At 39.0% G+C, this 27069-nt stretch overlaps 6 protein-coding genes and 1 pseudogene across 6 annotated transcripts; 5 read left to right on the top strand and 2 right to left on the bottom strand.

Annotated features, from left to right (window-relative positions):
- The first annotated feature begins 472 nt into the window (after nt 1-472).
- Nucleotides 473-2038, top strand: LOC124473443 (annotated as a pseudogene).
- Nucleotides 2039-2158: 120 nt separating this feature from the next.
- LOC124473444 (androgen-dependent TFPI-regulating protein) lies at nt 2159-4227 on the top strand. Its single transcript, XM_047028849.1, has 6 exons — nt 2159-2422; nt 2681-2812; nt 2906-3007; nt 3147-3262; nt 3361-3512; nt 3610-4227. The coding sequence occupies exons 1-6, from the start codon at nt 2270-2272 to the stop codon at nt 3639-3641; spliced, it is 687 nt and encodes a 228-aa protein (XP_046884805.1). The 5' UTR covers nt 2159-2269; the 3' UTR covers nt 3642-4227.
- A 1387-nt stretch (nt 4228-5614) lies between these two features.
- Nucleotides 5615-14174, top strand: herc4 (HECT and RLD domain containing E3 ubiquitin protein ligase 4). The gene is made up of 24 exons (XM_047028833.1): nt 5615-6114; nt 6974-7241; nt 7362-7521; nt 7669-7745; nt 7841-8062; nt 8266-8357; nt 8475-8605; nt 8686-8846; nt 8952-9028; nt 9294-9409; nt 9497-9556; nt 9739-9850; nt 9935-10124; nt 10831-11003; nt 11128-11247; nt 11432-11530; nt 11626-11793; nt 11892-12035; nt 12170-12336; nt 12463-12529; nt 12622-12704; nt 12906-13089; nt 13236-13338; nt 13427-14174. The coding sequence occupies exons 2-24, from the start codon at nt 7016-7018 to the stop codon at nt 13633-13635; spliced, it is 3141 nt and encodes a 1046-aa protein (XP_046884789.1). The 5' UTR covers nt 5615-6114; nt 6974-7015; the 3' UTR covers nt 13636-14174.
- A 65-nt stretch (nt 14175-14239) lies between these two features.
- Nucleotides 14240-15612, bottom strand: LOC124473446 (cytochrome c oxidase subunit 5B, mitochondrial). Its single transcript, XM_047028851.1, has 4 exons — nt 15381-15612; nt 14860-14930; nt 14575-14674; nt 14240-14460 (listed from the first exon to the last, which is right to left on the bottom strand). Exons 1-4 carry the CDS (start codon nt 15475-15477, stop codon nt 14348-14350), a joined length of 381 nt encoding a protein of 126 aa, XP_046884807.1. The 5' UTR covers nt 15478-15612; the 3' UTR covers nt 14240-14347.
- A 108-nt stretch (nt 15613-15720) lies between these two features.
- On the bottom strand, nt 15721-17597 carry dnajc12 (DnaJ (Hsp40) homolog, subfamily C, member 12). The gene is made up of 5 exons (XM_047028850.1): nt 17219-17597; nt 16971-17049; nt 16646-16785; nt 16387-16525; nt 15721-16235 (listed from the first exon to the last, which is right to left on the bottom strand). The coding sequence occupies exons 1-5, from the start codon at nt 17294-17296 to the stop codon at nt 16153-16155; spliced, it is 519 nt and encodes a 172-aa protein (XP_046884806.1). The 5' UTR covers nt 17297-17597; the 3' UTR covers nt 15721-16152.
- A 303-nt stretch (nt 17598-17900) lies between these two features.
- Nucleotides 17901-22737, top strand: sirt1 (sirtuin 1). Its single transcript, XM_047028844.1, has 9 exons — nt 17901-18558; nt 18970-19092; nt 19223-19461; nt 19557-19709; nt 19824-19971; nt 20055-20134; nt 20234-20417; nt 20800-21342; nt 21567-22737. Exons 1-9 carry the CDS (start codon nt 18144-18146, stop codon nt 21881-21883), a joined length of 2202 nt encoding a protein of 733 aa, XP_046884800.1. The 5' UTR covers nt 17901-18143; the 3' UTR covers nt 21884-22737.
- Nucleotides 22738-22958: 221 nt separating this feature from the next.
- cacul1 (CDK2 associated cullin domain 1) lies at nt 22959-26949 on the top strand. Its single transcript, XM_047029187.1, has 8 exons — nt 22959-23399; nt 23612-23738; nt 24228-24330; nt 24443-24538; nt 24746-24848; nt 24954-25043; nt 25138-25276; nt 25442-26949. The coding sequence occupies exons 1-8, from the start codon at nt 23099-23101 to the stop codon at nt 25482-25484; spliced, it is 1002 nt and encodes a 333-aa protein (XP_046885143.1). The 5' UTR covers nt 22959-23098; the 3' UTR covers nt 25485-26949.
- The last annotated feature ends 120 nt before the right edge of the window (nt 26950-27069 follow it).

Here is a 27069-nt window from a genome sequence, read left to right as displayed (position 1 = left end):
GGGCCGGTCCTTCCTACAGGCGACATAGGCAGCCGCCTAGGGTGGCATTTTCCTAAGTGCATCCATTAATTAACCCTCCCGCACAAGCAGCAGAGGGCGCCAACTGCGCCACGTCATATCTCCGTGTTGCGTTTTGGGGGGGGGGTGTTGATACATTTCGCTTAGGGCGCCAGATGTGCTAGGACCGGTAATGTGTGCAATCTCTTGATTTACGATGTACCCTCTTGAAAATCCTGCCATGACAGTCTATCCATGCTTGTTTCTACCTTATTGCATCTTACGTGACAGTTTGTTTAATGAATATGCACATTTTCTTAATGGGAGGGGGTTTCTTCATACAATCCCAGACATTAAACAAACCTGATATTTTAACATGCTGAGATGGTTAGGATAAATGGATTTATTTTGTAAATCTGGTTTAAACTTGGGCATTGACTTGTGTAGCAATTCACAACTGACCTTTGCATTTTCACCCTTTGCTTTGTTGCTCTTGACTTGCATTAACTAAAGTTGACCATTCATCTATCGGTCACAACTTCAATCAGTATTTTTTCAGAAATGGAAGAGGAACCACTTAAGTTTAAACCTGGACTATTGTCTTATAAAGGCTTAAATCTTATTAGGAATGTTCACAAGGAAAGTTATCTTGATTCTCTGCAGGAAATAGAAATCCAGGACACATTTTTGTCATTACCTATCCAAAGTCAAGTAAACCTGTATTTCTATTTGTTATCTTAAGATTCTTGACTTCATTAAACATTTGATAGGGCCTAGATATGTGTGTTACATGTGCAACATGATAACCAAATTCCACGAAATAATGTCATTGTGTGTCCCTGTAACATCCAACAGGGACAACATGGATGCAGTATGTTCTTGCATTAATGATCAACTGTGATGAATTGGAGGAAGATCATAATAAACACAACATGAGTATTGTACCATGGATAGAGGTAGAAATGAAAGAAATGGATCACAGTACTTAAATAAATAGTAAATCAACACTTTTACCAAGACTGTTCGCCTCTCACATTTTTCTAGTCTTCTACCCCAGGGGTTAAGGAAGAGGGGAAAGGTACTGATACAGTAGTTATAAACTTGGTTATATACCCTATGATTATTCCTTCATTGCCTTTTTGTCATGACTGACAAATGCTTACTCTGTGTCTTAGATTATCTACTTTGCAAGAAACCCCAAAGATGTGGCAGTATCATTTTACCACTTCCACAATGTCAGAAGACAAAGACAAAAACAAAGCAGATTTCAACACATTTCTGGAAGAATTTGTGGAGGAAAATGGTGGGTTTATTAGTTCCTTCACACATATTATTGGTCAGTAATAATCCACAAAAATACATTAATAAATCATTTACCAGCAGTTTATCACTTGTTCTCATCCTTAATATTGTTTTTAGCAGTTCTTGGTTTGACCATGTTAAGGACTGGTATTGCCAAATGGACAACTTTGACATGTTATTTCTCACTTATGAAGAAATGAAGAAGGCAAGACACATACAAAACATTCTTCAAAAACATAAATGTTATTTGATTTATTAACTTCAGAGATTGGATGAAAAATATTAACTTTGAATATTGCTCAAAATTTAAACAGTGCTTCTTGACTATTTAATTTTGAAATTTGAAACAGAACCTCAAAGGAACAATTGTAAAGGTTTCAACCTTTCTGAAGAAGTCTTTTGACAAACAAACGCTGAACTTGATTGTTGAAAAGAGTTATTTCAGTAACATGCAACTAACTCCAAATGCCAATTTTGACACAGTGTTTCCAGACCTGTTTGACAGCAGTAAAGGTCGGATGCTGAGAAAAGGTGACTGCACACAGAAATTGACATGCCTCCCTTAAGTTGATTTTAATGCAGTTGAAATATGCAAACGTGACCTCCCCATACAGTTTATGTGACATAAGATATTCCGTACTGTCTTACCAAACAGTTTGCAGTGTGTGAACATGACTCCTAATCACATGCCAATCTTGACTGGTTGTGAAAGTTGAAAGCCCCATACGTCATCAGGAACAGTGGGCCTCTTGTCTTGGAATGTGCTTTTGTAACCCTGCTGCTGGCGAATGTCTTTCTAAATCCATGCTACATCACACTAATCTTTCAATAAAGGGTCTTTCTTAGACAACTCATTCCCATTCACTTTTAGTAGCACATGTAGGAGTAGTCAAGAAATTGTATAATAACAGCTTGCATGAATTCAAAATATAACATTTTAATAAATACATTAATATAACCATAGATAAACATGAGCGCAATGTTGAGAGCAGTTTACCACATTTTGGCTTTCAGCTGGTATGCATTTGTCATTCAGTCCCTTGCTGCCAAGGATGGAGAAGAACTACCACCTGGAATATTTGTTTATGGTGGGCCATGGAAGTACCTTACTTTCTTAAATTTGGTAAGATCTTTCATTTAGTTTCAGAGGCTGAAATTGTTGTTCTAATTTATTTAATATTAACAATTTATCTTGGCAGCTTTATGTGTTTTTCAGTTGGTTCAAACAATATATAAAACGAATACAATAGATATCACAGACAAAAAAAACATAATTCCTCTTGTCAATCGACATTCAGATGTTGAGGTTAGTGGCACTGGTCATTAATGTCATTAATTAGAGTAATTCTTTAAACTTTATATTCTGTAAACAAAATTTCAGATATTGCAGATGGTGTTCTTTGGGTTAGCTACTATAAGTGACCTTCAGCCTGGAAAAGAGTCTTCTGCACGCAATGGTCTTACCAGATGCAAAGACCTCCTCTTCTCTGTCTTTGCCTTCCCTGTAGGCATGGTGAGCAAACACTATGACTTTTAAGTGAAAATTATCAGAAAGATATCTTCAACAAACAAAAATATATTTGTCTCTTCTTTCCACTGTACTCAGTTTGTAGTGCTTCTTTTCTGGGTGATCTTTGCCTATGACAGGCAGCTGGTCTACCCAGCTTCATTGGATGCCTTTTTCCCCCCCTGGATGAACCATGCTATGGTCAGTATCCCCTGACCATAATCCTTAGTAATTTCACATAAATGCAGTGCCTAGTGTACAGTATATCCCAGAAACTTTGAAAAATGCACAGGAGGTGTTGCAAATCATCAACGTAACTACTTAAAAATGATGTTTTCAGCACTCATTTGTTCTGCCGATTCTTCTTGGAGAGATACTGGTACAACCCCACACATACCCAAAGACTAAAAATGGCCTAGCTGCATTAGGAATTGTGGGTGTGGCCTACTTGAGCTGGTGAGTAATCATCAGCATGTCAAACAACTGATAAACAACATACAACTGGTCAGTTATTAAACTGAAGTTACACCTCTGTCCCCAAACTTGTTTTTCAGGGTGATATGGGTGTACTTGTCAGTTGGGATTTGGGTGTACCCTCTTCTTGGACTCTTTAGCACTACTGGTATTGCAGGTCTCTTCTTCTTCAACATGTGCATAGTAGCACTCTTCTATCTGCTCGGACAAACAGTGAACAGCAGAGTCTGGGGTAAGTGATATGGCAGGATCAGCAATACAGTCAGACACAAAAATTAATATTTTTATGAACCCACCCCCACTTATTTCACTTTCTTTCTTCTTCATAGGTAAAGATAAGGTGATGCTTAAGACAGCATGAAAATGTTCACTGTTTAATCTTTTTCATCCGAATTCAGACCTATGAATGGGATTGTGTGTTTCAGATTCCCACAGTAACTAAGAATTCAGAGAAAAATATGATCAAGCATAACTTTGTTTGCTACTATTCATGTACTGTAATGTAACAACTATGTGTCACTAAATTGTGGGAAACAGTGATGGTCTGACACCTGACCAAAGGTATTTTACTACGATAAATAAATCCAGAAGTCCATGTTGATTTAAATTAATTTAATTACAGTACCCAAATCAATATAAGAATAAATGACAGGAATATCAGGGTTTGGTCATTTGTACAATTACATAATTATAACACAGTCAATAGACATTAATAAGAAACAAAGTAAATGCAAAGGCTTGTTCAGAGTTTGATGATCTTGGGTTTTTTGTCTTGGAAGGGTCCTTGTACAAAACCATTTGCTGAGAACTACTGTACACTGAATGCATGTTATCTCGATCTCAATCTTATAGTAATCATTTTCGAACGAAATATACCATAGTCTTCTGCATTTTGTATTATCTGTATCCTCATAGTAAAATAAAATAAAATAAATACATTTAAAAAAGATTTGACAGACCTGCGGTATACCAAGTGCCTCCTTGCGCAATCACATAGTGTTATATATTTTATCATCATTGCTTAATAGTTGACATGAAATTGGAAATATTACATATTTTGGTGATGATTTTTTATAAAGATTTCAACAAAAACAGATTTTTGTAGAGAACTCCATCTTGCAGAAGCCTTGCTCAGGTAGAGGCCCCGCGCAGGTCTCTGTACCCCTTGAGATGGTGGAGGTAATTGGGATCTGCATCCACCAATCCAACTGACAAGATTTTGGCCAGCAAGTGAAAATCTTCATCACTCAAGTCTTTCTGCGAAATAAAATATCATACTGTCATTAACCAGTTCATACAGGCACAATGTGAGCCACGACACTTTAAAAAGAGCAGCATATTAACAACAAAAACTCCACCTTTTTCTTGTTGGCCAGACTTTCAGGTGATTGAGGAAGACCACTTTTGCCTTGACATCTCCCCACCAAGGCATTTTTCTGCTAAAAAAACAAAGGTCAGGAGGTCTATCAGACTGTTCTGATGATCTACTTGTTGCCATGAGTGGGCAAGTTTTAGGTCCCAAGTTTAAGGTAAACTTATAGACATATGTTATGTTTCATGGTAAAACACTCAAGGACTTTTTTTCCCGGAAAGACACCCTCTATTTTTTTGTCATAAATGTTCATGTGTTTAGGACTACATTTAGGCTAACTTCCATTAACTGACAACTCAAACTATTTTGTTTATTTATAATATATTTCTAATTCATGACAACACAGTATCACAACAGTAAATAAATTAATAGTAGGGATTGTACTCCAAACAATATTCAAATCATTAAGTACACTATTAGAAGGTTTACTCACCTCTTTCAGGCCATTTGAAAAGCAGTAGATTATAAAGATTAGGCCAATGATAATCTGAAGACATACAAATACACAATTATACTGCTATAAAATGAACACATACAAATACACAATTATGCAAAAATGCAATTATTATAAAAACTCAATACAAGAATCTTAATAGATTACGTACAAAACTGATGAAACTAATAGGATAGTCCCCTTACTGATCAAGTCTTGAGATGTCCCTGACACACATTAAGATTTGAACTGAAAAAATATTTTCCCAAGGTATTTTGATTCCACACTGACTCTTCTGGATCAGGAAATATTTTCTTACCCCAAACATGTACAACATAGGTCTCGTTCTATGTGTTCTTCTCTTGTACGTGTGTTCCTTTGTATTTGGTAAAGTCTACTGAGAGATAGTTACTGACGCTGAACAGAACATGCAACACAGGTTTATCAGGAGTGGTAACCAAAACTGCAACAATGCCATAGTCACATGACAGAAATGTAATAAAATGGATCAAATACGTCTATCCAAGGGTTTATGTTTGTTTGCCAAAATACCACAAGAAGTAACAGTTCAAATTAGATCATTATGACAGATTATGGTCATTACACCATAGAATTAATGTTTTCTTTATAGGATTTGGGATAGCCCTTTAGGAAACTCAAGAAGAGCACGATCAAGCGTTCCAACATACTGTCGGCACAAACGTGAAACGTGACAATTATTATGAATAAACGGGGGAACTCCGCCCCTGTGAGCGTTATCCATAGGGCTACACCGTAATATAATCGAGAAACTGTAGTCTAGAAAATGACAGTAAATTCGTGTGTGTTCCTTTTAAGATGACCGTGCACGACTGTCTCTATTTTGGTGCAAGCAGTTGCCAGTTCCAACTCAGTCAGTGTTCACAACAGCTAGAGTAGCTAACGTTAGCGTAAAAGCTTGGTAAAAGCGTAATCTAGCTCGTTAATGTGGATACATGTTCTGGTCAAATAACTGACGTTGGTTACATTTTTACTGGCTTGCAGCAACAGGTAAGTTGAATTCATTTTGACACATGTTATAGGAGGGCTAGCATTAGATCTTACTTGTACTAGCAGTGATGTTGCAGTAGCTAGTCATGCTACCTCAATAGTTAAGCAGCTCAATGCTAGGTAGCTAGCTAAGTATCTAGCTACCTAGCGTAGCCAATTGTATTTCTAGTTACCTGAGGTTGTATACAACCTATAGTTATAACAAGGCTAGTCTACATGACTGGACATAGCTAGACTAGCACCTTCTGATTGTAGCTACAGCTACTGAGTATTGTAGCTTTATAGCTTGATCTAGATAGCGTAGATGGTTAGCATCGGTACTAGCTAGTCTTGAAACCAGGAAGACTAGTGCAACTAGCTAATTAGCTATAAATACTAACGTTAAGTGTGTCTGTCTGATGTGTATCTACTGACTGTCTGACAAGTAGCTAGCTAGCTACTGACAGCTTAGTAGCTAGCTATATCGTGGCAAAATAATACTTTAATCGTTACAGTAAGTAGGTAGCTACTTGCTAGGGTGATTAAGGATAGTTATCAGTTATATGTATTCCTCTCCACGTGTGCAAGTAATTGGCTCTAGGTTTTGAAAGAAAACTGACGTATTTACGTGTTTTTTTAAGGACAGTCATGAGTGTTAATTTGTTAGCGTGGCTTAATAGGATATTTATTTGAGTTAAGTTCCTTCTACAGTAGCAGTTTAGCACATCGAACATGTTAATTTTTGTTCAAACTAGGTCTATTGTTAAGATTTCTGTATATCACCGTTATGACGCTGTTTTCCTGAATACTATTTGCTGATGTCAGCATTCAGCCCATTACTGTTTCGGCCTGAGTTTTGACTCATGTGCAACTTCTACAGGAACTGCAATCCTGGTGACCTGGCCAGGAGGGGGCAACTGCAATGTTGTGTTGGGGAAATGCTTCCTTTGGTCAGCTAGGTTTAGGAGGAATCGATGAGGAAATTGTGGTGGAGCCAAGAAGATGTGACTTTTTTCATGGAAAGCAGATTTGTGATGTAGGGTGTGGCAGAAGGCACACCACATTTCTGCTTGGGGATGGGACAGTGTACACCTGTGGCTGCAATGACCTAGGGCAGCTGGGACATGAAAAGTCTCGAAAGAAACCAGGTAATACCACACACATTTTACACTGCTTACACTCTCACAAACACATTTGTGTTACAGGTTCTTTGTTTGACAAAGAGTGCTGTAGGAATGACTTAAATACTTGTTTTTTTACTCCCGTAGAGCAAGTTGTGTCGCTAGATGCACAAAACATTGTTGCTGTGTCTTGTGGCGAGTCTCATACCCTTGCATTAAATGACAAAGGACAAATATTTGCATGGGGCTCGGGATCGGATGGACAGCTGGGCCTTAACAACTTTGAGGAATGTGTCCGTGTGCCTAGGTAAAAAAAAAAAAAAAAAATGCAAATGTGCGAGATGGTGAGAGCACAACATGTCAGCATGACAGACATTTTTTTCTTCTTCTACCACTCAAATTGAAGCAGCAAAATAACTTCCCTTTGTTTTCTTACTTTGTCCTATAACATTAGAAACATCAAGAGTTTATCAGATGTACAAATTGCTCAGGTAGCTTGTGGATATAGACACTCTCATGCTTTGTCCAGAGGTAAGGAAGATAAATATGATAAATGCCTTTTTCATCAGTTCTCCCATATTCCCAAAAATATTTTATTGCCAACTAAAACATGTTTCTTTGCTCAGGAGGTCAAATTTACTCTTGGGGACAAAATCGATTTGGACAACTAGGACTGGGAATGGATGGTCAAGGCATTTCCAGTCCCCAAATCATTCAGTCTTTACAGGGAATTCCATTTGCTCAGATATCAGCAGGAGGTGCTCACAGCTTTGCCCTCACTCTCTCAGGAGCTGTTTTTGGTTGGGGTCGCAACAAGTTTGGTCAACTTGGTCTCAATGATAACAACGGTAAGGCAGACTAAGTAACAACCCATACGTCACCATTTATTCTCCATAATTTCATAATTTCTTGAATGCATTTGTGGTGCTGAATGTTTTTGATTTCACAGGGCCCAAAACTTTCTAACTACCCAAATGTGCACAGACAGGGTATTTAGAGGACACTGTCCCTTTTAAGGACAAAATTGACAGTTGTAAAATACATTTTTCAGATCGACATTTTCCAGCCCTTCTTAAGTCCCTTAGGTCACAGAGAGTCATTTATATCTGCTGTGGCGAGGACCACACAGCAGCACTAACCAAGGTAACTAAAGGTTTCATGTCGATGATGATGACTTCTGATTCTGCAACTGGCTGGCACCATTCATGCTCTGCAACAATTTTAGTAAAGAAAATAAAGTTTCTTTGATATTGTTTGTAGGAAGGAGGCGTGTTTACATTTGGAGCAGGTGGGTATGGCCAGCTGGGACACAACACTACAAATCATGAGATCAACCCCAGGAAGGTGTTTGAGCTCATGGGAAATGTAGTCACACAGATAGCCTGTGGAAGGTAATTTCTTTATTTGTTTTATGAATGTTTATTAAATGATATAAACTTTAGTAATCTTTCTTTTTTTGTATCTTTCTAAGGCAGCACACATTGGCTTTCATCCCTGCATCTGGAAAGATAGATTCGTTTGGCCTTGGAGGAAATGGGCAGCTGGGTACACGTTCCTCATGCAATAGAAAGAGCCCTGCCACGGTTAAAGGCCCATGGGTGACCTACAATAGCCCAACACCTTCAGACACAGGTTTGATTTAGCATAGATTACCACAACATATTTCATTTACATCTACAATGTATATGAATTTGGTTATGAAGCATGAGTAAAATGAACCCAATCCTTGTGTTGCAGACATTGAGCAGTATTGTTATGTGGTAAGGATCTATGCAGGAGGGGACCAGAGCTTTGCCCACTATAGCACTCTGAATGTAAGAATCACACCATGTGAGACACATAAAATCAGTGTCTTTGTCAACTCAGACACACTACCAGGTGTAAGAATATGAATCTTGACACCATGTGATACACATAAAATCAGTGTTTTTGTCAACTCAGACACACTACCAGGTGTAAGAATATGAATCTTGATATACAGTAGATGCATGATACTATATGTATAGAAAACTGTGTTGGGGTTCATAAAAAACAACATGTTTGAGGACAACATTTCTTTTTTATTGTAATTATTTGTAGGGCCCTAATAATGTAAGGACAGAGGACCCTCGCAGGCACATCTACACCTTGACTCCAGATCTCATTCAGAAGTGGCTGAGCCAAACACAAGGAAGACTCCAACCAGAGATCTCCAAGTAGAGTTCTCCTTACGTTAAATATGTTTATATTTGCATAAGTAGAATTTAAAGATTCTAATGTTGTCTACCTAACATTTCTTGCAGTGAGATCGACCTTGTTTTCTCCTCAGCAAGTTGCTTCAACGGGAGCTTCTTGGCTACAAGGTTAGGATCTTGTGTCAGTTGAAGGTTAATTACATAGTTTTAATGTCATACTTCCACTGTTTGGTGGGAAAAAAATAGTTTTCATAGAGTTTGCTGAGGAGTGTTTTGTACTAGTATTTTCATTATTTTGTTATCAAAGTTTTTATCTTTGCATAACCATTATGAATGTGTGTTCTGGACAGCCATCCAGATCACTACTGCACAAACGGTAAATGTTCAGGGGTGGACATGAACTTGGCACGCCTCCTATTTCACAGAGTTGTTCAACATGATTACCCAGAAATAACTCAGCAGGTTAGTGTTCAAGACCATACAATACCAGCTTAACACATAACCTTTAACCTTTTACATTGTAATGGTTATGTCTCCCCTTGTCAGATTGCAGCCAGCCTGGAGAAGAATCTGATTCCCAAACTGAGTAACTGTCCTCCAGACATAGAAGCTCTGAGGCTCTACTTGACACTGCCAGAATGTCCTCTCTTCAGTGACCCTAGCACATATGTGACCCTCGCAATCCCCTTTGCCAAAGCCCTCATCAGTCTTAAAGAGGCTCCTTTGAAGGTGCTAGGTGAGGTTAGACTTGAAATTCTTCCTATTGTCATTGGTGATAACTATAAAATATGAGATGACACATTTAAAGAAGAAAATATACCACTTTTAAATTTTGGGTGACAAAGAATACATTCATAAACAAAACACTAATGGACAATCAGAGAGCTATGTGAGAGGTCCAATTATAGTAATGCATGCCATGTGCAGAAACTCAGAATCTGGATTTTCTAAACAAGCAGACCATTAGCCCCACCTGTGGCCAATTTGGACACCTCTGGAATTTTTGTTGACTAATAATAACTAAAACCAGTGACAAAGTGAATAAAGGCTCTTAACAGCTGACAAATGTGTTTTTCAAAGTTAGCAATTTTTTTAAGCTTTTTTGGGGCGAAGATTTTCAACATATGCAAATATTCCCCTCTTTTACAGCAGTCCATCTGCTCTTAAAGTCCAATCAGAATGATAGTGATTTCACCTTGCTAGAACTAGTTCACACTTACCCTGTGCTGATGATAAGACTTACTGGAATTATGTTAGCAGTCATTTTATGCCAAGGCCCAGCAACCTTTGCAAACACAAAATGTATGTCGCTCCCAATACTTTTGGCCACGGCTGTACAAAATAGCTTGCAGTTTAGACATTACACATAATGACACATTATTCATTGTACAAAAAAGATCACAATTCCAATTTATTTTGAATAATTGTTTTTTTTGTTCCAGGTAATTGGTGGTCCAAGTTTGAGTCTCCAGACTTCCAGAGGCTTGTGGAACTGTACAAAGGTGTGGTGGTGTACCTGCTCAGAATGCACAAGGTTGGGATCCCACACTCAGAGCAGAGGGTCCTCACCTGCTTTCTGGATACATCCCTCAAACTCCTAGAGGTCCTTCATGCTGTGAGTATCTAGACCAATCAAATGTCTCTAGTGCTCCTGAATACATTATGTAGTGTGTCAGCTATCATCAGAAAATATTGTTAACCAAAGTACAGATTTAAACAGTTTTGTATTTATATTGTAGGTCAATGAGAAGGCTGGCCATATCATACAATATGACAAGTTCTACATTCATGAGTTGGATGACCTTATAGATATCAGAAACGACTACATCACATGGGTGCAGCAGCAGATGTATTCCGTGGTGAGCAGTCTTGCATGGTGTTGTAAATTCTTAGTAATGCAAGCGATAATGATCCAAAGGGAGCGTAAAAGTTCTACAATCCGTCCATACAGACTTACATGAAATGTTGTTTTGGTGTATACATTGATAATGCTATGACATCTAAATGATTCTGTCCACAACATTTTTGCTTCTCCGTCCTCAGGCTCAGGATAGTGCTGTCACCCTGTGCAGGTACCCGTTTGTGTTTGATGCCCAGGCAAAGACCACCCTGCTTCAGACTGACGCTGTTATACAGATGCAGGTAAAGAGCATTGAATTAAGAGTAGAATCCATGTTTATTTAAAAGACACTGTTATGTATCATCTGTTTCTTTCTCTTCGTTTGGTGTGTTACTAGATGGCAGTAGACCAGGCTCAGCGACAGAACTTCAGCTCCATGTTTCTGCCGGTGGTGGAGTCTGTCAACCCGTGCCTCATCCTTATCGTACGCCGGGAGAACATTGTTGGAGACACTATGGAGGTCCTGAGGAAGTCCAAAAATGTTGACTACAAGAAACCCCTTAAGGTTGGCTAGTTTTGCTTTTGTCGTCACACTGCAAAACTAAACGATCAGAAGAGAGCTCTTAGTTGAAGCTACAGAATGGTATTTTGTGCTTTTCTTAGGTGATCTTTGTTGGAGAGGAGGCTGTTGATGCTGGTGGTGTGCGGAAAGAGTTCTTCCTTATGATCATGAGGGAGCTTCTGGACCCCAAGTACGGAATGTTCAGATACTATGAGGAGTCCCGTTTGATATGGTTTGCAAACAAGGTATGTACATATTCACTTTGCTTTGAATGTTGACAGGATTCCAAGTATAATGAAAGCATGATTCAAAGTTTTTATTGTGTGCTTAATTGAAAGGGTGTTACTAATTTTCATCCATGCACTGATTATGGTTTCAGACCTTTGAGGACATTGACTTGTTCCACCTCATCGGTGTCATCTGTGGTTTGGCCATATACAACCTCACAATTGTGGAGCTCCATTTTCCAGTGGCCCTTTATAAGAAGCTCTTAAAGAGGAACCCAACTTTGGATGATCTTAAAGAGCTAATGCCAGATGTAGGAAGGTTAGTCCCAACGTCAAAATGTAGTTTTGTTCCACAACTAAGTGAACCCACCATAAATAAGAGTGATCATACAGTAGTGTGCATTGTTTACTTTTTAAATATGTTGCCTTCTCCCCTGAAAATTAGGAGTCTACAACAGTTGCTGGACTACCCAGAGGATGATGTGGAAGATGCATTCTGCTTGAATTTCACTGTGAGTGTATAATTATAAACAAAGATTCGCTTTAGTAGAAATTAGGTGTTGGGATTTGTTGATGGTACACCTTTGTTTGTAACTTAATTCAGGTTACTGAAGAAAACTTTGGTGCCACTGAGGTGTTGGAACTCATTCCAAATGGCATAGATATCAGTGTGAACAACACAAACAGGTATGTTTTACATCTCTTAATACACGTGTATTTTTTTTACATCTATGCAGATATGAATGGGGGCTGTAATGACTTTCCATAAATAAATAGATAGACAAGACCATAGATGTATTTAAATACCCCCCCCTCCCCCCAGGCTACTTAGTTGTCATGGTCCCTTTCTCGTGAATATGTTCATATTGAACAAATGTTTCCCCTCAGGCCGGAGTTTGTGAATGCATACGTGGACTACATCTTTAACCGGTCTGTGGCTTCACTTTTTGAGTCATTCTTTGCGGGGTTCCACAAAGTGTGTGGAGGGAAGGTTCTAGAGCTGTTCCAGCCTAATGAACTGCAGGCCATGGTCATTGGTAACACCAACTACGACTGGAAAGAACTTGAAAAGGTGTCAACAAATATTTTGAATATTACTCTTTATCTTAAGTTTTACAGCCTTTTGTAAGATGGCATGCTAACAAAGACTAAACAAAACCGTTTTTTTATGAGTTAGGGTTTGTATTACTAAGGCTTCATGTCTCCCTTGTTCTGCAGAGCACAGAGTATAAGGGAGAGTACTGGGCTGAGCACCCTACCATCAAGTTCTTCTGGGAGGTGTTCCATGACCTTCCTTTGGAAAAGAAAAAGAAGTTTCTCTGTAAGTACTGTAGTACAGTACCTTCATGTGGACACTATTAGTTATTTTAAGATCTGACTTAATTGTAACTCATTTGAATTGTCTTCAGTGTTTCTCACAGGAAGTGATCGCATCCCAATCCTTGGCATGAAAAGTTTGAAGCTTGTGATTCAGCCCACGGGAGGAGGGGAGCAATACCTGCCAGTGGCACACACCTGCTTCAACCTGCTGGACCTTCCCAAGTACAGCCGAAGGGAGACACTATCTGAGAAGCTTCTCCAGGCTATAGATCACAATCAAGGTTTCAACCTTGCCTAATGGCACAAAGAAAATGCCTGTAGCTCTCTTCCCACTGACCTATTGTGGTGATCACATGCACAGTTGTCGTTGCTGACTGATCTTAAACCGTTTTGAGACAGTAGCAATCCAAGAGGTGTGTAAAGGAACAAACCTACAGTAATAGTGCTGTACTGATGCAGAGTTTGATTTGAAGACGTATTGGGTTTGATATCCAAGTACTTTTCACACCATTACAGTATTTAACACAGAGCTGGTCCCAAGATCAACCAACAACAATCACATTATTTTATATTTATACTTGTATTCATGTTTGAATATAAACTAGTGTAAATAAGCCAAAGCACTGGTTGATACTTTAAACCTTTGAGCTCAGATGATGAAAGCTAGCGTTCTTCATGATCAACATCAGTCTGTATTTCTTAATGAAAATACAATATGAATATGTATGAGAGTTGACTTAGATGTTGAGTGATTTTACTTGGCTGTAAGCCTTAAACTAGCCACAAATAAACCTTAATTACAGCTATGCACTATTGTGCCATAGTATAGTGGTAACATTTATTTTCATAGCAGACTTAATTTGTATGTGTTCTCATGACTAACAATTGCCAGACCAGACCACTCAGGTAAATAGTGTTTTAATTACATAATGTTCATCAATGAACACACAATCTTTGGGGTGTAGTACATGAAGCAGTTTTGTCCTGGTCCGGTGACAACAAGCTTGGTCTCAGTGGGGCAACTCGTGGTGAATCAGCTGGTAGTGGGATCCACAGGAGGGGCAGCGCTGGGCATTGCCTTCGTGAAGCCAGAACCACACAATAGCGGTGTTGTCTTCTTCACCTATTGACCAAGGGGTAATCATTTATGTAATCTTCCTGTCAGACTTATTGTGAAATATCTACTTTGATATGGAATCCTTTTTCAAACTTCATGCTGCTTGTCAGTGATACTTACATAAGCAGCCAACCATCCTTTTGTTGCCAATGCTTGGAACAATATGAGGGTCTTCTTTAGTTCCAGCATACACTTTAGGTTTTAGGATGCTGTATGGATCCTGCGTTTTGACACATTTTGGAATTAAGTTGCAAAGCCTTTCTATTAATTGGCAAAAGTTTACATTTTGTTAAAACATACATTTTGTAAAAACTTGTTACTACAGCATAAGCACAGTACTATATCAATCCATTACTTTATTTAAATCAAACTACATTATTTGTTTAGCATGATTCGTTTTATTACATTTCCTTTTTTTAGAGCCTGTAAGGCGCGTCTCTCCAGACCAGTAGCCTGCTCCTCATCGGTTGGAATCCCTGAAAGGACATGACACTGTGATTTTACAAATATTCTTGGTAATTACGCATTTTAAACCATATTATGCACTTTACATATTATGCACGTCTTTGCAAAATTCCAGAGTCAAGTACAGTGTTGGTATAAGCTGCACGTATACTCATGCCCTCTGTTGAGAACCTTTGGCACAAGCGAACATGTGAAGTGCCAAAAGAGGTGGGTCTATTGAACGGGCCTACAACGAATTAAAATCCAAATGACCTTGATTAGGCGTATGTAACTACAAATATATATATATTAATATTATTTAAAGAGGCTACTAACCGAGCATTTGTTGGGGACAGTGGCAACAGACTACTTTGTCGCAAAATGTACAATTACAGATATTTTCAGTGTTGTGTGTACAAGTTAGTGAAAGATTTAAGATAGCTTAAGAAAATGTTTCCCATCAACTTTTAATACCCACTCACCTTTCAGAGTGCCCATGGTGCGTGGCAGTGGTCTGGCCACAACATTGTATCTTGTTAGTTGCAATGTTGCGGTACGAAGAAATAGTCGGCCTGCCATTATGAATTCACTTTCGCCTACTGCTTGTGTCCTGATACAACCTGCTGGCCTTATACTACCCAGTAGTCTATATTTTGTTTGTGAACTGACTGACGTATCAAATGGTCCACTAGCTACTCACAAGACGGATATATTGACCAATGAAATGGTAGTGGTGGAAGATATGTCCGCACTTTACGTCGCATCCGGAATTAAAACAAAAATAAATACGAGGATGCCTTACTAAGGAAATAGAAAGCACTATCAGGAGGAGCATATTATATTACATTTTTGACAAAACATTCAACGCAATATGCACACCGAGTACAAAATACTGAACAAATAATACAGCATGGCACAAATTCATGAAAAACACATCATACCCCTCGGTAAAATATATTTCAGTTTTAGATTATACTTATTTTCTTTATAAACATGGCTACAACAACCAATTAGCCTTTTGTGTGATTAAAATGCCATAGTACTGAACAGTTACAAAGTATACAGATTTAAAACCAAGATATTTTATGATGAAAACCCTAATTACCATACAAAAATAAATGGTAATGTCTGTCCAGGCTATGCACTTCCATGGTCAGCATCTGTATCTAGGGCACCACAAACCAAGAATTGAATAGACACAATTACATTTAATCTTCAACTCTAGCTATGAGAGTGTAACATTTGTTGTCAGTGTTAGATTTCATAATTTCTGAACTTCTGTAGAAGACTGGAAGGTGAATCAGCAGCCCAGCGGAAACGGCAATGGCAGCAATGACCTAAATAGTAGACATATGTGTTACAGGTACAATAACTGTTCTATACATTTCCAGAATTAATGGGAGATCATATATATATATATATATATATATGATTTGAGAATATAAATAATTCAAATGTACATTTATTTTCACTATTTTGTCTACTCACTTTGGGACGGCAAGGCACCAGGTGAGGGTATCTCTGATGATACAAAGTGTGTGTCTGCCTCATCAGAAGAAACAGGGGAGGTTGACTTGGAGTCCTCTAACATTGGTTCCTTTTTGGACCTAACAGCCCAATGCATTGACTGAAAACACAGTTTTCAAAAAAATACTATTAATCAATAAAGTATTTAGAGCATCACTGATAATGTATTTTTGAATTCACCATATTTCTTTGTAAGGGGCCTCTGTATGCAGTTTCCTACCGTTTTTACAGAGTTTTTCAGAGATTGCCAGTCATGGAACGATATAGTAACTCCACTTCTACTCCACAAGTCATACATTTTTCTGCTGCTCTCATTACACAAAATCTCTTTGGCTTCCCTCAGCTTCTGAAAATCTTCAACTAAAATGAAGTGACACAAAGTTGTTTGTTAATGCTTGAAGAACCGTATTACGTTAACACACAAAAAACACAAGTCATACTAGCAGGATCTATTTAAAACGGATTACCCACAAACTCACTCAAAATGGCACAGACAGGACAAAATCAAACAAAACCATACCACACAAATTATTAGTTAGGTTTACCTGCTCTTGGATTATCAGGGTGCTTGTCTGGATGACATGTCAAGGCTCTGACCCTGTATTCATTGACGATCTGTTCCATCTGAAAGACAAAACATTTTTTATCTCAGTGTCAGCCATGCTAAGCAGCCGACTTTAGCTGCATAACTAGCTACCAGTTCGTCTAATTGACAGTGCCAGCAATTTTCGCTAGCTAGCCAGACAGATCAACAGGTCTGCTAGATAAAAGCAAAAAGGCAAGCAATTCTTACCGACGATAATTCATCACACCCTAATAATCCGTAATAATCCTCTAGGTTATCGGGCTTGCTATTCAAAAGGTTATCCATGTTAGAAATATGGGTCCAAATCCGTCTAGATTCTCAAAGTACGTAGCTGGAAACTCGGCTGGTCTTTCTGATAGGGCGTTATTTTCATCTTTTGACCAATTGAATAGTAAAAAATGGAAAGCTCCGCCTGTCCGGGCTACCCAAGTGTCCAACACATGTGAACCTTTTTCCTCCCAGCATTTGGAATCTATAATTGGGATATCGACTATATCTACTTTATTATGTGTGAAAGCTGTCACAGTTCACATTTTAGTATGCTAGTTGTGCCTGCATTACAAATACTCAGTGTTTTGCACACACAAAAAAACACAAAATGAGAATTGTCAACACATGACATTATATTGTTATGGTTGACGTCATCTGCGTAGGCTACATGAGCGGGACTCGGGCAGTGAGCACAAGTCGAAAAAGACAAGTGAATTACCGGGGTGCCCCGCGGTGCACATGGTTGCCAGTGAATTTCAGGAGTTAGGACAGGCTGGTGTCCGCTTTTGTTCAGTTAATGATTAGAAGCATAGACGGGTAGGCTAACATCTGCAAGTTAATACCTTTAATTCTTTACTATCAGAGATTTCCACTTCAAATGATTAGTAGCCTATATTATTGCAATCATTGTTGAAAGTACGTGGACATATATATGTATAGTAAGTAGTATAATGCTAACTGAAGTGATATTATTTGTTAATTGGAATTAATCTTCCCATTGGATCCATTACAATGTACCACCAACACACATTTAGCTCAGATTTTACTTCGCCGCCCACACGTGCCGGTTTTGTCAAGCATGTGATTAACTCTTGCCCTCTTGATCCAAAACGAATGACTTTACTCATGGAGAGCGAATCACATGCGCCATTTAAATCATCCAGCTGTCGACCGCGGAAGAATTTTTCACCACGGTCCACAGCGGCTGTATGAGCTGAAGATGGCGGACGAGGACAATATTCTTGTTGGAGCCTGTTCTAGCACTCCAGATATGGACGAACCAGCCTCTAAAAGACCGAAAATAAGCATGGCAATTGAATGTGGGCTTAAAATCGTTCAGACAGAACAAGTGATTTGCGGAGCAGAGGCTGGTGAGCGTTGGGCGGAGGTGGCTCTTGCGCGTCCAGAGGAGAGGGGGGTTGAGCCGGTGATGGCGGTAGAGCAGGCCCCAGCAGCATTACAAGGCGCAGACAATGGGCAAATGGTCCTGGACCCTCACGGAAGAGTCGTAAAAGTGGACAAAACATCAGTAGATGGACTAGCTGAGGAGCAAGCAGGCAAGTCCAGTTTTTTGACTTACTTATTTCTGCGAGTTACGTTAGCATTAATTGAGCTAGCATGTAGCACTAACTAAATTGATGTAACGCTAATGTTAGTTAAGGTTCGTACTATAAATGCATGTATGTTGACTGAAGTTAGAGAAACTGGAATTTGGCTTAAGTTTCATCTTAGACCAGTTTCCCCTACTTCACTCATTTAATGGCATATTTTCCGGTTGTGTTATTGCCGGTGTACTAATACCTTGTCTTGATGTAGGCTAGGAAGCAAGCTTCCTGGGACCGAGGATCTTGCCACATTTCTACTCTAATCACACACTGAACTAGTTAAACGGATAGGATCTATATTACGCCAATCCACCTTTGCACTTGTCACTCTTTCAATAACGGATATCTTTATTCTGGGAGCAGAACCTCTTGGTCAAGACGGGGCTCTTTTTCCCAACGGGCATGCTACCTCCGACTGTGCCAACGAGGATGATGACAGGTCCTCCCATGCAAGCTCCAGTGATTGGACCCCGCAACCTCAAATAGGTAGACGTCTGTTAAGTAGACTACCAAAAATTACTTGTAACATTAATTTCCTTGTTGAAATGTGCCATAGCAGGCTCATGGATAATTATGGTTTGAGTGAAAAATTTGTTTGTGATGGTGTTTTCATCAGGGTCCTACAGTTTTATTCAGCAACACATCATGAGAGAAACTGATCCAAGAACCATTCTCAAAGACCTGCTTCCTGAGACCGTGCTTCCTCCCGACCTGGATGACATGACTCTATGGCAAATCATCATCAACATCTCAGAACCTCCTAAAAGAAAGAAGCGCAAAGATATTAACACACTGGAGGACGTGGTCAGGTTACTTCATGAAAGCAAAAAGATCCTAGTGCTTACTGGAGCTGGGGTAGGTAGTCTAATCTAGTCTCATGGGATTTTTTGAATGAGGATACAATATGATGTATGCTATGATATTGAGGTTTATTATTTGTTTTGTCTCAGGTGTCTGTTTCATGTGGTATACCAGACTTCCGGTCAAGGGATGGTATTTATGCAAGACTTGCCGTTGACTTCCCTGATCTTCCAGACCCTCAAGCAATGTTTGATATAGAGTACTTTAGAAGAGACCCAAGACCTTTCTTTAAGTTTGCCAAGGTTTGCAGACTTAACGTAGACACATTCAATCTGTAACCAGTAAAGAATACATTTACTTCTATACTGGTTAATTTGAGATGATAAAAATTTGTGTTGGAATACTTTGTTTTGCAGGAGATCTACCCAGGACAGTTCCAGCCATCACCCTGTCACAAGTTTATATCTATGCTGGATAAGCAGGGGAAGCTTCTACGAAACTACACTCAGAACATTGACACCCTGGAACAAGTGGCTGGTGTTCAAAGAATTATTCAGTGTCATGGTTAGTTATGTGGCATTAAATTGGTTTACTTTAGTAATGTTCTATGGACCGTCTTTTTGACCCCCCCCCCCAACTGTTTTCAGGGTCTTTTGCAACAGCATCCTGTCTAGTTTGTAAACACAAAGTTGATTGTGAGGCCGTAAGAGAAGACATCTTTAATCAGGTACTGGCCCAATAAATATTTCTGAAGAAATACATATATTCTGTGTATGGTGGTATTCATCCCACTAAATCATCATTGATTGTTGAAATCTTCTTCCAGGTTGTCCCTCATTGTCCACGGTGTCCTGACATCCCTCTGGCAATCATGAAACCTGATATTGTCTTCTTTGGAGAGAATCTTCCAGAGTTCTTTCACAGAGCAATGAAGCAAGACAAAGATGAAGTAGATCTCCTTATTGTGATAGGGTCCTCACTTAAAGTGCGACCTGTTGCACTCATCCCAAGTAAGTATTATTGGTATTAGGGTTAGGGTGGAAACTTAAGTTCAACCAAGAAATAAGAAATACATATTTCTCTTAACTTTTAGTGCTCTTTATCCATCTTTTGGTGCTCAAAGGGCCCAAGTATACAGTTGAAAAACAATATAGCTATTTCTCTTTCCAGAAAGCATGACATGGTTACTCAAGATAATCCACATACCTTGTTGTGAGCAGTTTCATGTAGGAAGTTGGGTACAAAGAAATGTGTTCCTACATGAAATTGTTTAGATTTTTATGTGAACTGTACATCTAAGGATTTATTCAAGTCTGAGTTTAAAAAGTTTATTTTCCTGTATTTAAACCATGTGCCTGTAACAGACCATTTCTTGTTTCTGTCTCCATTCAGACTCCATTCCTCATGAAGTGCCTCAAATCCTGATCAATAGGGAGCAGCTGCCTCACCTCAACTTCGATGTGGAGCTTCTCGGCGACTGTGATGTCATCATCAATGAGCTCTGTCACCGACTAGCAGGAGACTTTGAACAACTGCGCTACAACACCTTAAGACTCAATGAGATTACGGAGAAACCCCCTCGATTACCCACCTCCACAGAGCAACCACTTTGTGAGGCCTTGCCTTCTACACACAGTGAGCAGATAGAGGAACAGAAGCAACCAAATACAGAAGTCAAGTCCTCAGAAGACAGTGGAACACATAGTGGCAAAGACGTTCTTGAACTATCACCAGGAGTATCACCAGGACCCTGTCCAAAAGCCCAGAGTCTTAAGGCTGACACGCTAGGCAGGTCAGAGTCACAGACAGTAGATCCACAACCAGAAGAAGTGGAACAACAAGAGGGACTAAATGACCAAAACCTTAACCGTGAAATTCACAGACGATGCTGGATGAGTCGAGTCAGTCGCAGTCCAATCAGCAAGCGCCTTGAGAGTAAGATTTTCTTCGTAATATTAAAAACTTGTTACCTTTAGCAATGTTGTTTTAAAACTGAAAGATAAAATATAAGGCTGTTATAGTTCCCATAAGACTTAATCTTCATTAAATTTTCATTCTCCTTTTAATCAAATTAAATATGATTGCACAGCATTTGAGAGAATTTTTGGCCAAATTGTTAGTTGATGTTCAACCCCAAATTCTTGTCTTTTCCCATTCAGAAAGTCAATATTTATTTCAAGCACCAAATCACTACATCTTCCACGGGGCTGAAGTGTGCTCCGACTCTGAAGATGAGACATCTAGTTCCTGTGGAAGTGATAGTGAGGATTCCTGCTGCAGTGCTGATGGGATGGAGGATGAGGACGAGGACGAGGATGAGGATGAGGACAGTGAGGCTGAGGAGCCAAGTATGCCAGCAGTGGAGGGAGAGGGCTGCCACAGAGACACACTGCCACACAAGCAAGCCAATAAGGACACCTTAAGCGTGCAGACAAACAGTACAGCTGAAAACGTTAAGAGCACCACAAACCTTTAAAATGGAAATACCATGTCCACAAAGCACTAATTGTCTTTTTATATGTTTTGTATGCTTTTTGAACCCCCATCCCTCCTTTTCATTTTTCATAAAGATGAAATTGAGTGACAACACTCCCCATGGGCAGAAAGTAATTGCTTGGATAAATTCTGTTGTCTCCTGATGGTTTGATTGGTAAAGGTCCTTGTTTTACCAGGAAATGAGTTCAAGTTCAACTCCATGAGCCTGGCCAATTCATGTTAAGAACGGCAACCAAAACCAAAGAACACCATCTATACAGAAAGAACATTATTCTCTTAAATAATCTGACTGTCTTTCAGTCACTTAAACACATAATTGTAAAAAATATATTTAACAGTGGCATTGTTTTCTTTATGATATTGGCAGCTACTTTTTACAGTAATGTCTTGTTTTTTTTTATACTTTGTAACCTGTGGGACATATTCACTGAGGAGTAAGTGAGGGTTTTCTAAATCAAAATAAGCCTTAGAACTATACTGATGAATTTATTGTGTAAGAAATGGCACCTTTTTCTTTTCACACCCCTAGACTGCATGGCAGAGTTTAGTTCTCATTAACTTTCTAGGGAGTTGGGTGTGACTGATCTAAGATTATTTACCATCCACCACATTGAGAGGAGTTTTCAGGCCCTAGTATCTTAAGCGTAATACGATTTAGAACTCATCTCTGTGTTTTAGGGTGAGCTAAATTTAGTGTTTTAATCATTTACATCAGAACACATTTAAATGACATTATAAGTGATCTTTGTCTGTGTTGTAATGGAATTAGAGACGACTACTTTCTGGTGTGTGTGTGTGTCTCAAAGTCTATTTGTAAGTAAAATTATGTAATTGCAACACCAGTGGTTTGCATTTCATTATTTTAAGATATTAAGTTACACAAAAATTCAGATTCTCTTGAAGAACATCATTTTTAGGTAAGAGAAAAAATATATGTAAACATCAAAACACACCGTTTTTTGTTTGCAATCCCGGTCCGCCATTGGGGCAGCACCGGAATACAAAACGACTGATGTTTCCCTGCACTCCATTCAAACGTAAAGCAGTGTTGAGAAGTGTCGCACAAACTTGAGAGAAAACCACAATACTACAGACCTGACAAGCGGTTGAGAATACTCTTAAATTCGTCGCTTTCCCCACCATTGGAAAGCCATCTCTATGTGGATTTTCTGTGTATATCCTGTACGTCTACAGCATGGAGGATATGGAAGAAGACAGCTTTGACCTACTTGATGACCACAACCATAACTACTGTGAGAACGGAACCCACTTGTATCTCAGGACCAAAATGTCAGATGCTCCCCAGCCACAACCTGTCTCACCGGTGCCTCTCATGCTAAGGGACCATGAAAAGGTCTGTTCCAGCAGCACCAGTAATTCAAAGTTAATGGACTTAGATTCGAGCAGCGAGAGCAGCAGTGAGATCAGCGACATTGATAGCCACGCTTCGTCAGCTCTTGCCGGAGCACTGACTCTGAACTCAGCCTCAAAGTTTCGTAAGTTTGTAGCTAGCACAGACGACGGAATTGCATCCAAACCCACGTCTTTTCCAATATGAGTAGGAAAGACTGCTAAGACCTGCCTGGCTCATACATTTTGACCCAGTAACCATGGTGTTAACATTGCTATACCACTGCAGGCCCACCTTGGACCCTGGTCTTGGAATAGGTTGTTTGACTGATTTCTATTTTGTCATTGTGTGGTTCAGTAATGAATGCTATGACGGAGGAGGATTATAGGAGCACATACTGGCCAAACCTGGAGAAAGCCATTGACCACCTACTCATCCAAAACCCCTCGGACCACATCTCTATTTCATATGAGCAAATATACAGGTGGGCAATTTTTTTGCAAAAAATAAATCCATTCAAGGGGTGCCCTGGTGGCTCACCAGTCAAGTGCATGTACCACGTAGGTTAATATAATAATACAAATAATAATAATGAGACTTTATTTATATAGCACATTTCATACATTAATTGCAGTTCAAGGTGCTTTACATCAAATCAATAAAAATAATGATACAAGTAACAATAATAATAATAATAATAAAAGCCATCAGAGATAAAATTTGTCAAAAGCTTAGGTAAAAAGTATTTTGAAAATGTATGTTAAGGGCTTCTGCAGGGCCCTGGGTTCCAATCCAGCTTGGGCAATTGCCTGCATGTCCTCCAATCTATCTCACCCTTCCATTTCTTGTATCTCTTCACTGTATCTGTACCATTAAAGCAGAAATGCCCTCAAAAAAAGAAAGAAAAGCCATTCCATGTTTGATGAAACTATGTTATAGGCTAAGGGTGACTGTGTCCCTTTAACTTTTTCAGTTATGTGTACAAGTGTGTGTGTCAGCAACACTCAGAGTTGCTGTACAAAGACTTGATGTCGAAGATTACTATCCACCTCCAGCAAGTATCTTCAGACTTACAGGTAAGAAACAAGGGTGTGGTTCTAGAAGTAATGTTTGTTTTGGATTCTTGAAGGACCTTTATTGTTGGGTGATGAACAAAGAATATAACTGTTATTTATTCTCTGTCTTTAGATTTGTCCAACAGAGAATTTTATTGAAAGTTTCAACCTTGCTCTAACTCAATACACAGCTGCTCTTCAATGCATAGTTCCTGTATTCATATACATGGTAAATATCAAAATATTAAACGTTTTAATGCATGTTCCTTTGTTAAATTGTGATGTTCTTTTAAAAATCAATAAGCTACTTTGCTTCTGCAACAGTTCTTGGCAGCTCTTGAGGGCAAGACCAGTGTTGATGGCATACTCTTTCTCCAAAGCTGTTGGTTGCTTTCTGACAGGTTAAACTTCATCTTCCTTCAATGTGCCCTTTCAGAATAAGTTCTACATTGAAACAAAGCTAAATAGAGACTTGAAAGAAGATCTTATGAAGCTGTTCACTGATCATGTTGCAGAAAAACATGTGAACACATTGATTCGTACGTACTTTGCTCTACTTCTATAACACCTTGTAGTATTAACCACAAAACATGACTGTGCTGCGTATTACTTGCGGTTACAATATGTTGTCTTTGCTTTCTTAGCTCTTCTGATCAAAGCCCATTCCATGCCCTTTCAAGTCAGACCATCAACTATGGCTAGTGTGGTTAAAGGCTTGTATTGTCTCAAACCAGGTCAGCCATTTATTTAGTAAAATGTGGTTTTGAGATGGTATTTAAATGTTCCGGATGTTGTCGTTATAATGACTGCTGAGTTTTACTTTTTCAGAGTGGGCTCAGTCAGCTCCTGCCCTGTTCTCTGGATTCATCCCTCAGATCAACCCTCCAGCAGTGGAGTCTCAACTCTCTGACTATGCAGCTCATGACCAGCAATTGCAGATGGAGCTCTCTCTTAAGGGCTTTTCCAGGTCAGTGTTTCAAGATCGACTTTAGTACTGCACGTAATGGTCATGACCACAATGTATGGTGGCCAGATCATGTTGGAATCTCAGCACATTCATTAATTATGTATGCTATGAAGGCATTGGATGACTTCTGAATGGCTTTTTGCGTGTGTTTTTCCCCTGTCCCAGAGGTGACCAGTCTCGCAAGAGGACCAGTGAGGATTCGCCGTAGAGTAAGGCTAAGGCGTACTCATCTCGTCATACACAGAAAAACAATATCCAGTCCCTTTGCTGCTTCTTTTACTTACACATTTAAATTCATTGGCTGAATGATGAGTAAAATAGCAATGTATTGTTTTACTATGGCTCTGTCATCACATGGGGTGGCCTGGCTCAACCCAAACATGAAACACTGTGACTAGGGAATTCATTAGCTGATTGGATGAGCTATTTGGGTGAGCCCAAGGTCTGTTGAGCCATAGTTGTGGCGGTGGACAGTTCTTTTTGCCTCCTCTAAAAAGCACAGTGATTTCACAACGGTGCTTTTATCCGTTTGTTGATAGATACATGCACCACGATCATTAGTGAGGTGCTACTTGAGATGGGTCTGTGTATGTGCCTTCAGCTCTCCTCTGTTGGGTTTTTTGAGTGGCCTGGGTGACAACATGAACATGGATGAGAACTATCCTGACATGTAATTCCTGATTTCTAACCAGGACTCCTGATGTCTAGTTGTGATGTCCTCAATACTTTTCATTGCTGCTAAATAGTTTCTCACATCTTATTGTACAGATCTGGATTTCACTTTCTGAGTAAGGAGACATAAACATTGATTGAAATTCTGTTGTATTGATCATTCTATTGATTTGCAAGATGTTGCCATGAAGGCATCTTACTTGTGCTAGCTAAGTCTTAATTGCCAGAAATCTAACATTCCCAGATAACTGGTTATTATTTACCTGACTGTTCCAATCTGATTTTAATAAATGCTGGTCCAGTGCTAAAGATAGTGAATGCATAGAGTTTTAGGTATCTCCCTGTGCTGGCTTAAATGATGGCCATAACTCATGTGTTTTTGCTTGAATCTGAAACATTGTGGGAGAAAAATGGTTGAATGTGGATATTCCAAAATTGGCACTATCTAATCCTGCCCAATCCTATACTAAATTGTATAAGCCTGTTTGTTCTCTTGATCTGAAAATGCTGTGTAAATAGTTTCTGTACTATTTCATTAAACTAGGTTGTACATTCAAAGCATGCCAAAGATTATTCACAGTGCTTTTGTTTACTTAATGCATTGGGATGAATGGTAATATATTTTTTAATATCAAATTCCCTTTGTTGCTGCTCTATCTATTGTAGTCACTGAGCCAATTAATGATCCATATCGATTAACATTTTTGGTACATCCTGAGTTTGCGCAAAACTGTGTAAGCTTGTACAGTTGGTTGATGTAAATGGTTCTTGTCATAGCAGTATAATCATACAGTAGGCTAGCTACTGTAACTGAACAATCATTGTTACATGTTTAACTTGAATGAAAATGTTTGATACAGCTTTTTGCACTGTTTTAAATGTAATCTGATGCTCAGACTTGATTGTCGTTATTGATTGCCTCTGGCAATTTATTGATGGCTTACTGCATTGTCTTATTTATGTACATATTGACTCATTTCAATAAACAATCTTGGAAATCCCTGTATATCCATTATTTTGTGCCACACCTGGAGTGCTTTGTTATTCTTGGTTGCTAGCTCACTATGTACTGCAACTAATGATTGCTTTTTGATGGGAAGCCACTCATTGTAGAGGTCAAG

This window comes from Hypomesus transpacificus, chromosome 11 (assembly GCF_021917145.1).
Source record: "Hypomesus transpacificus isolate Combined female chromosome 11, fHypTra1, whole genome shotgun sequence".
NCBI classification, from domain to species: Eukaryota; Metazoa; Chordata; class Actinopteri; order Osmeriformes; family Osmeridae; genus Hypomesus; species Hypomesus transpacificus.
The sequence above is the reverse complement of the archived record's forward strand: the minus strand, read 5'-3'. Positions and strand labels throughout refer to the sequence as shown.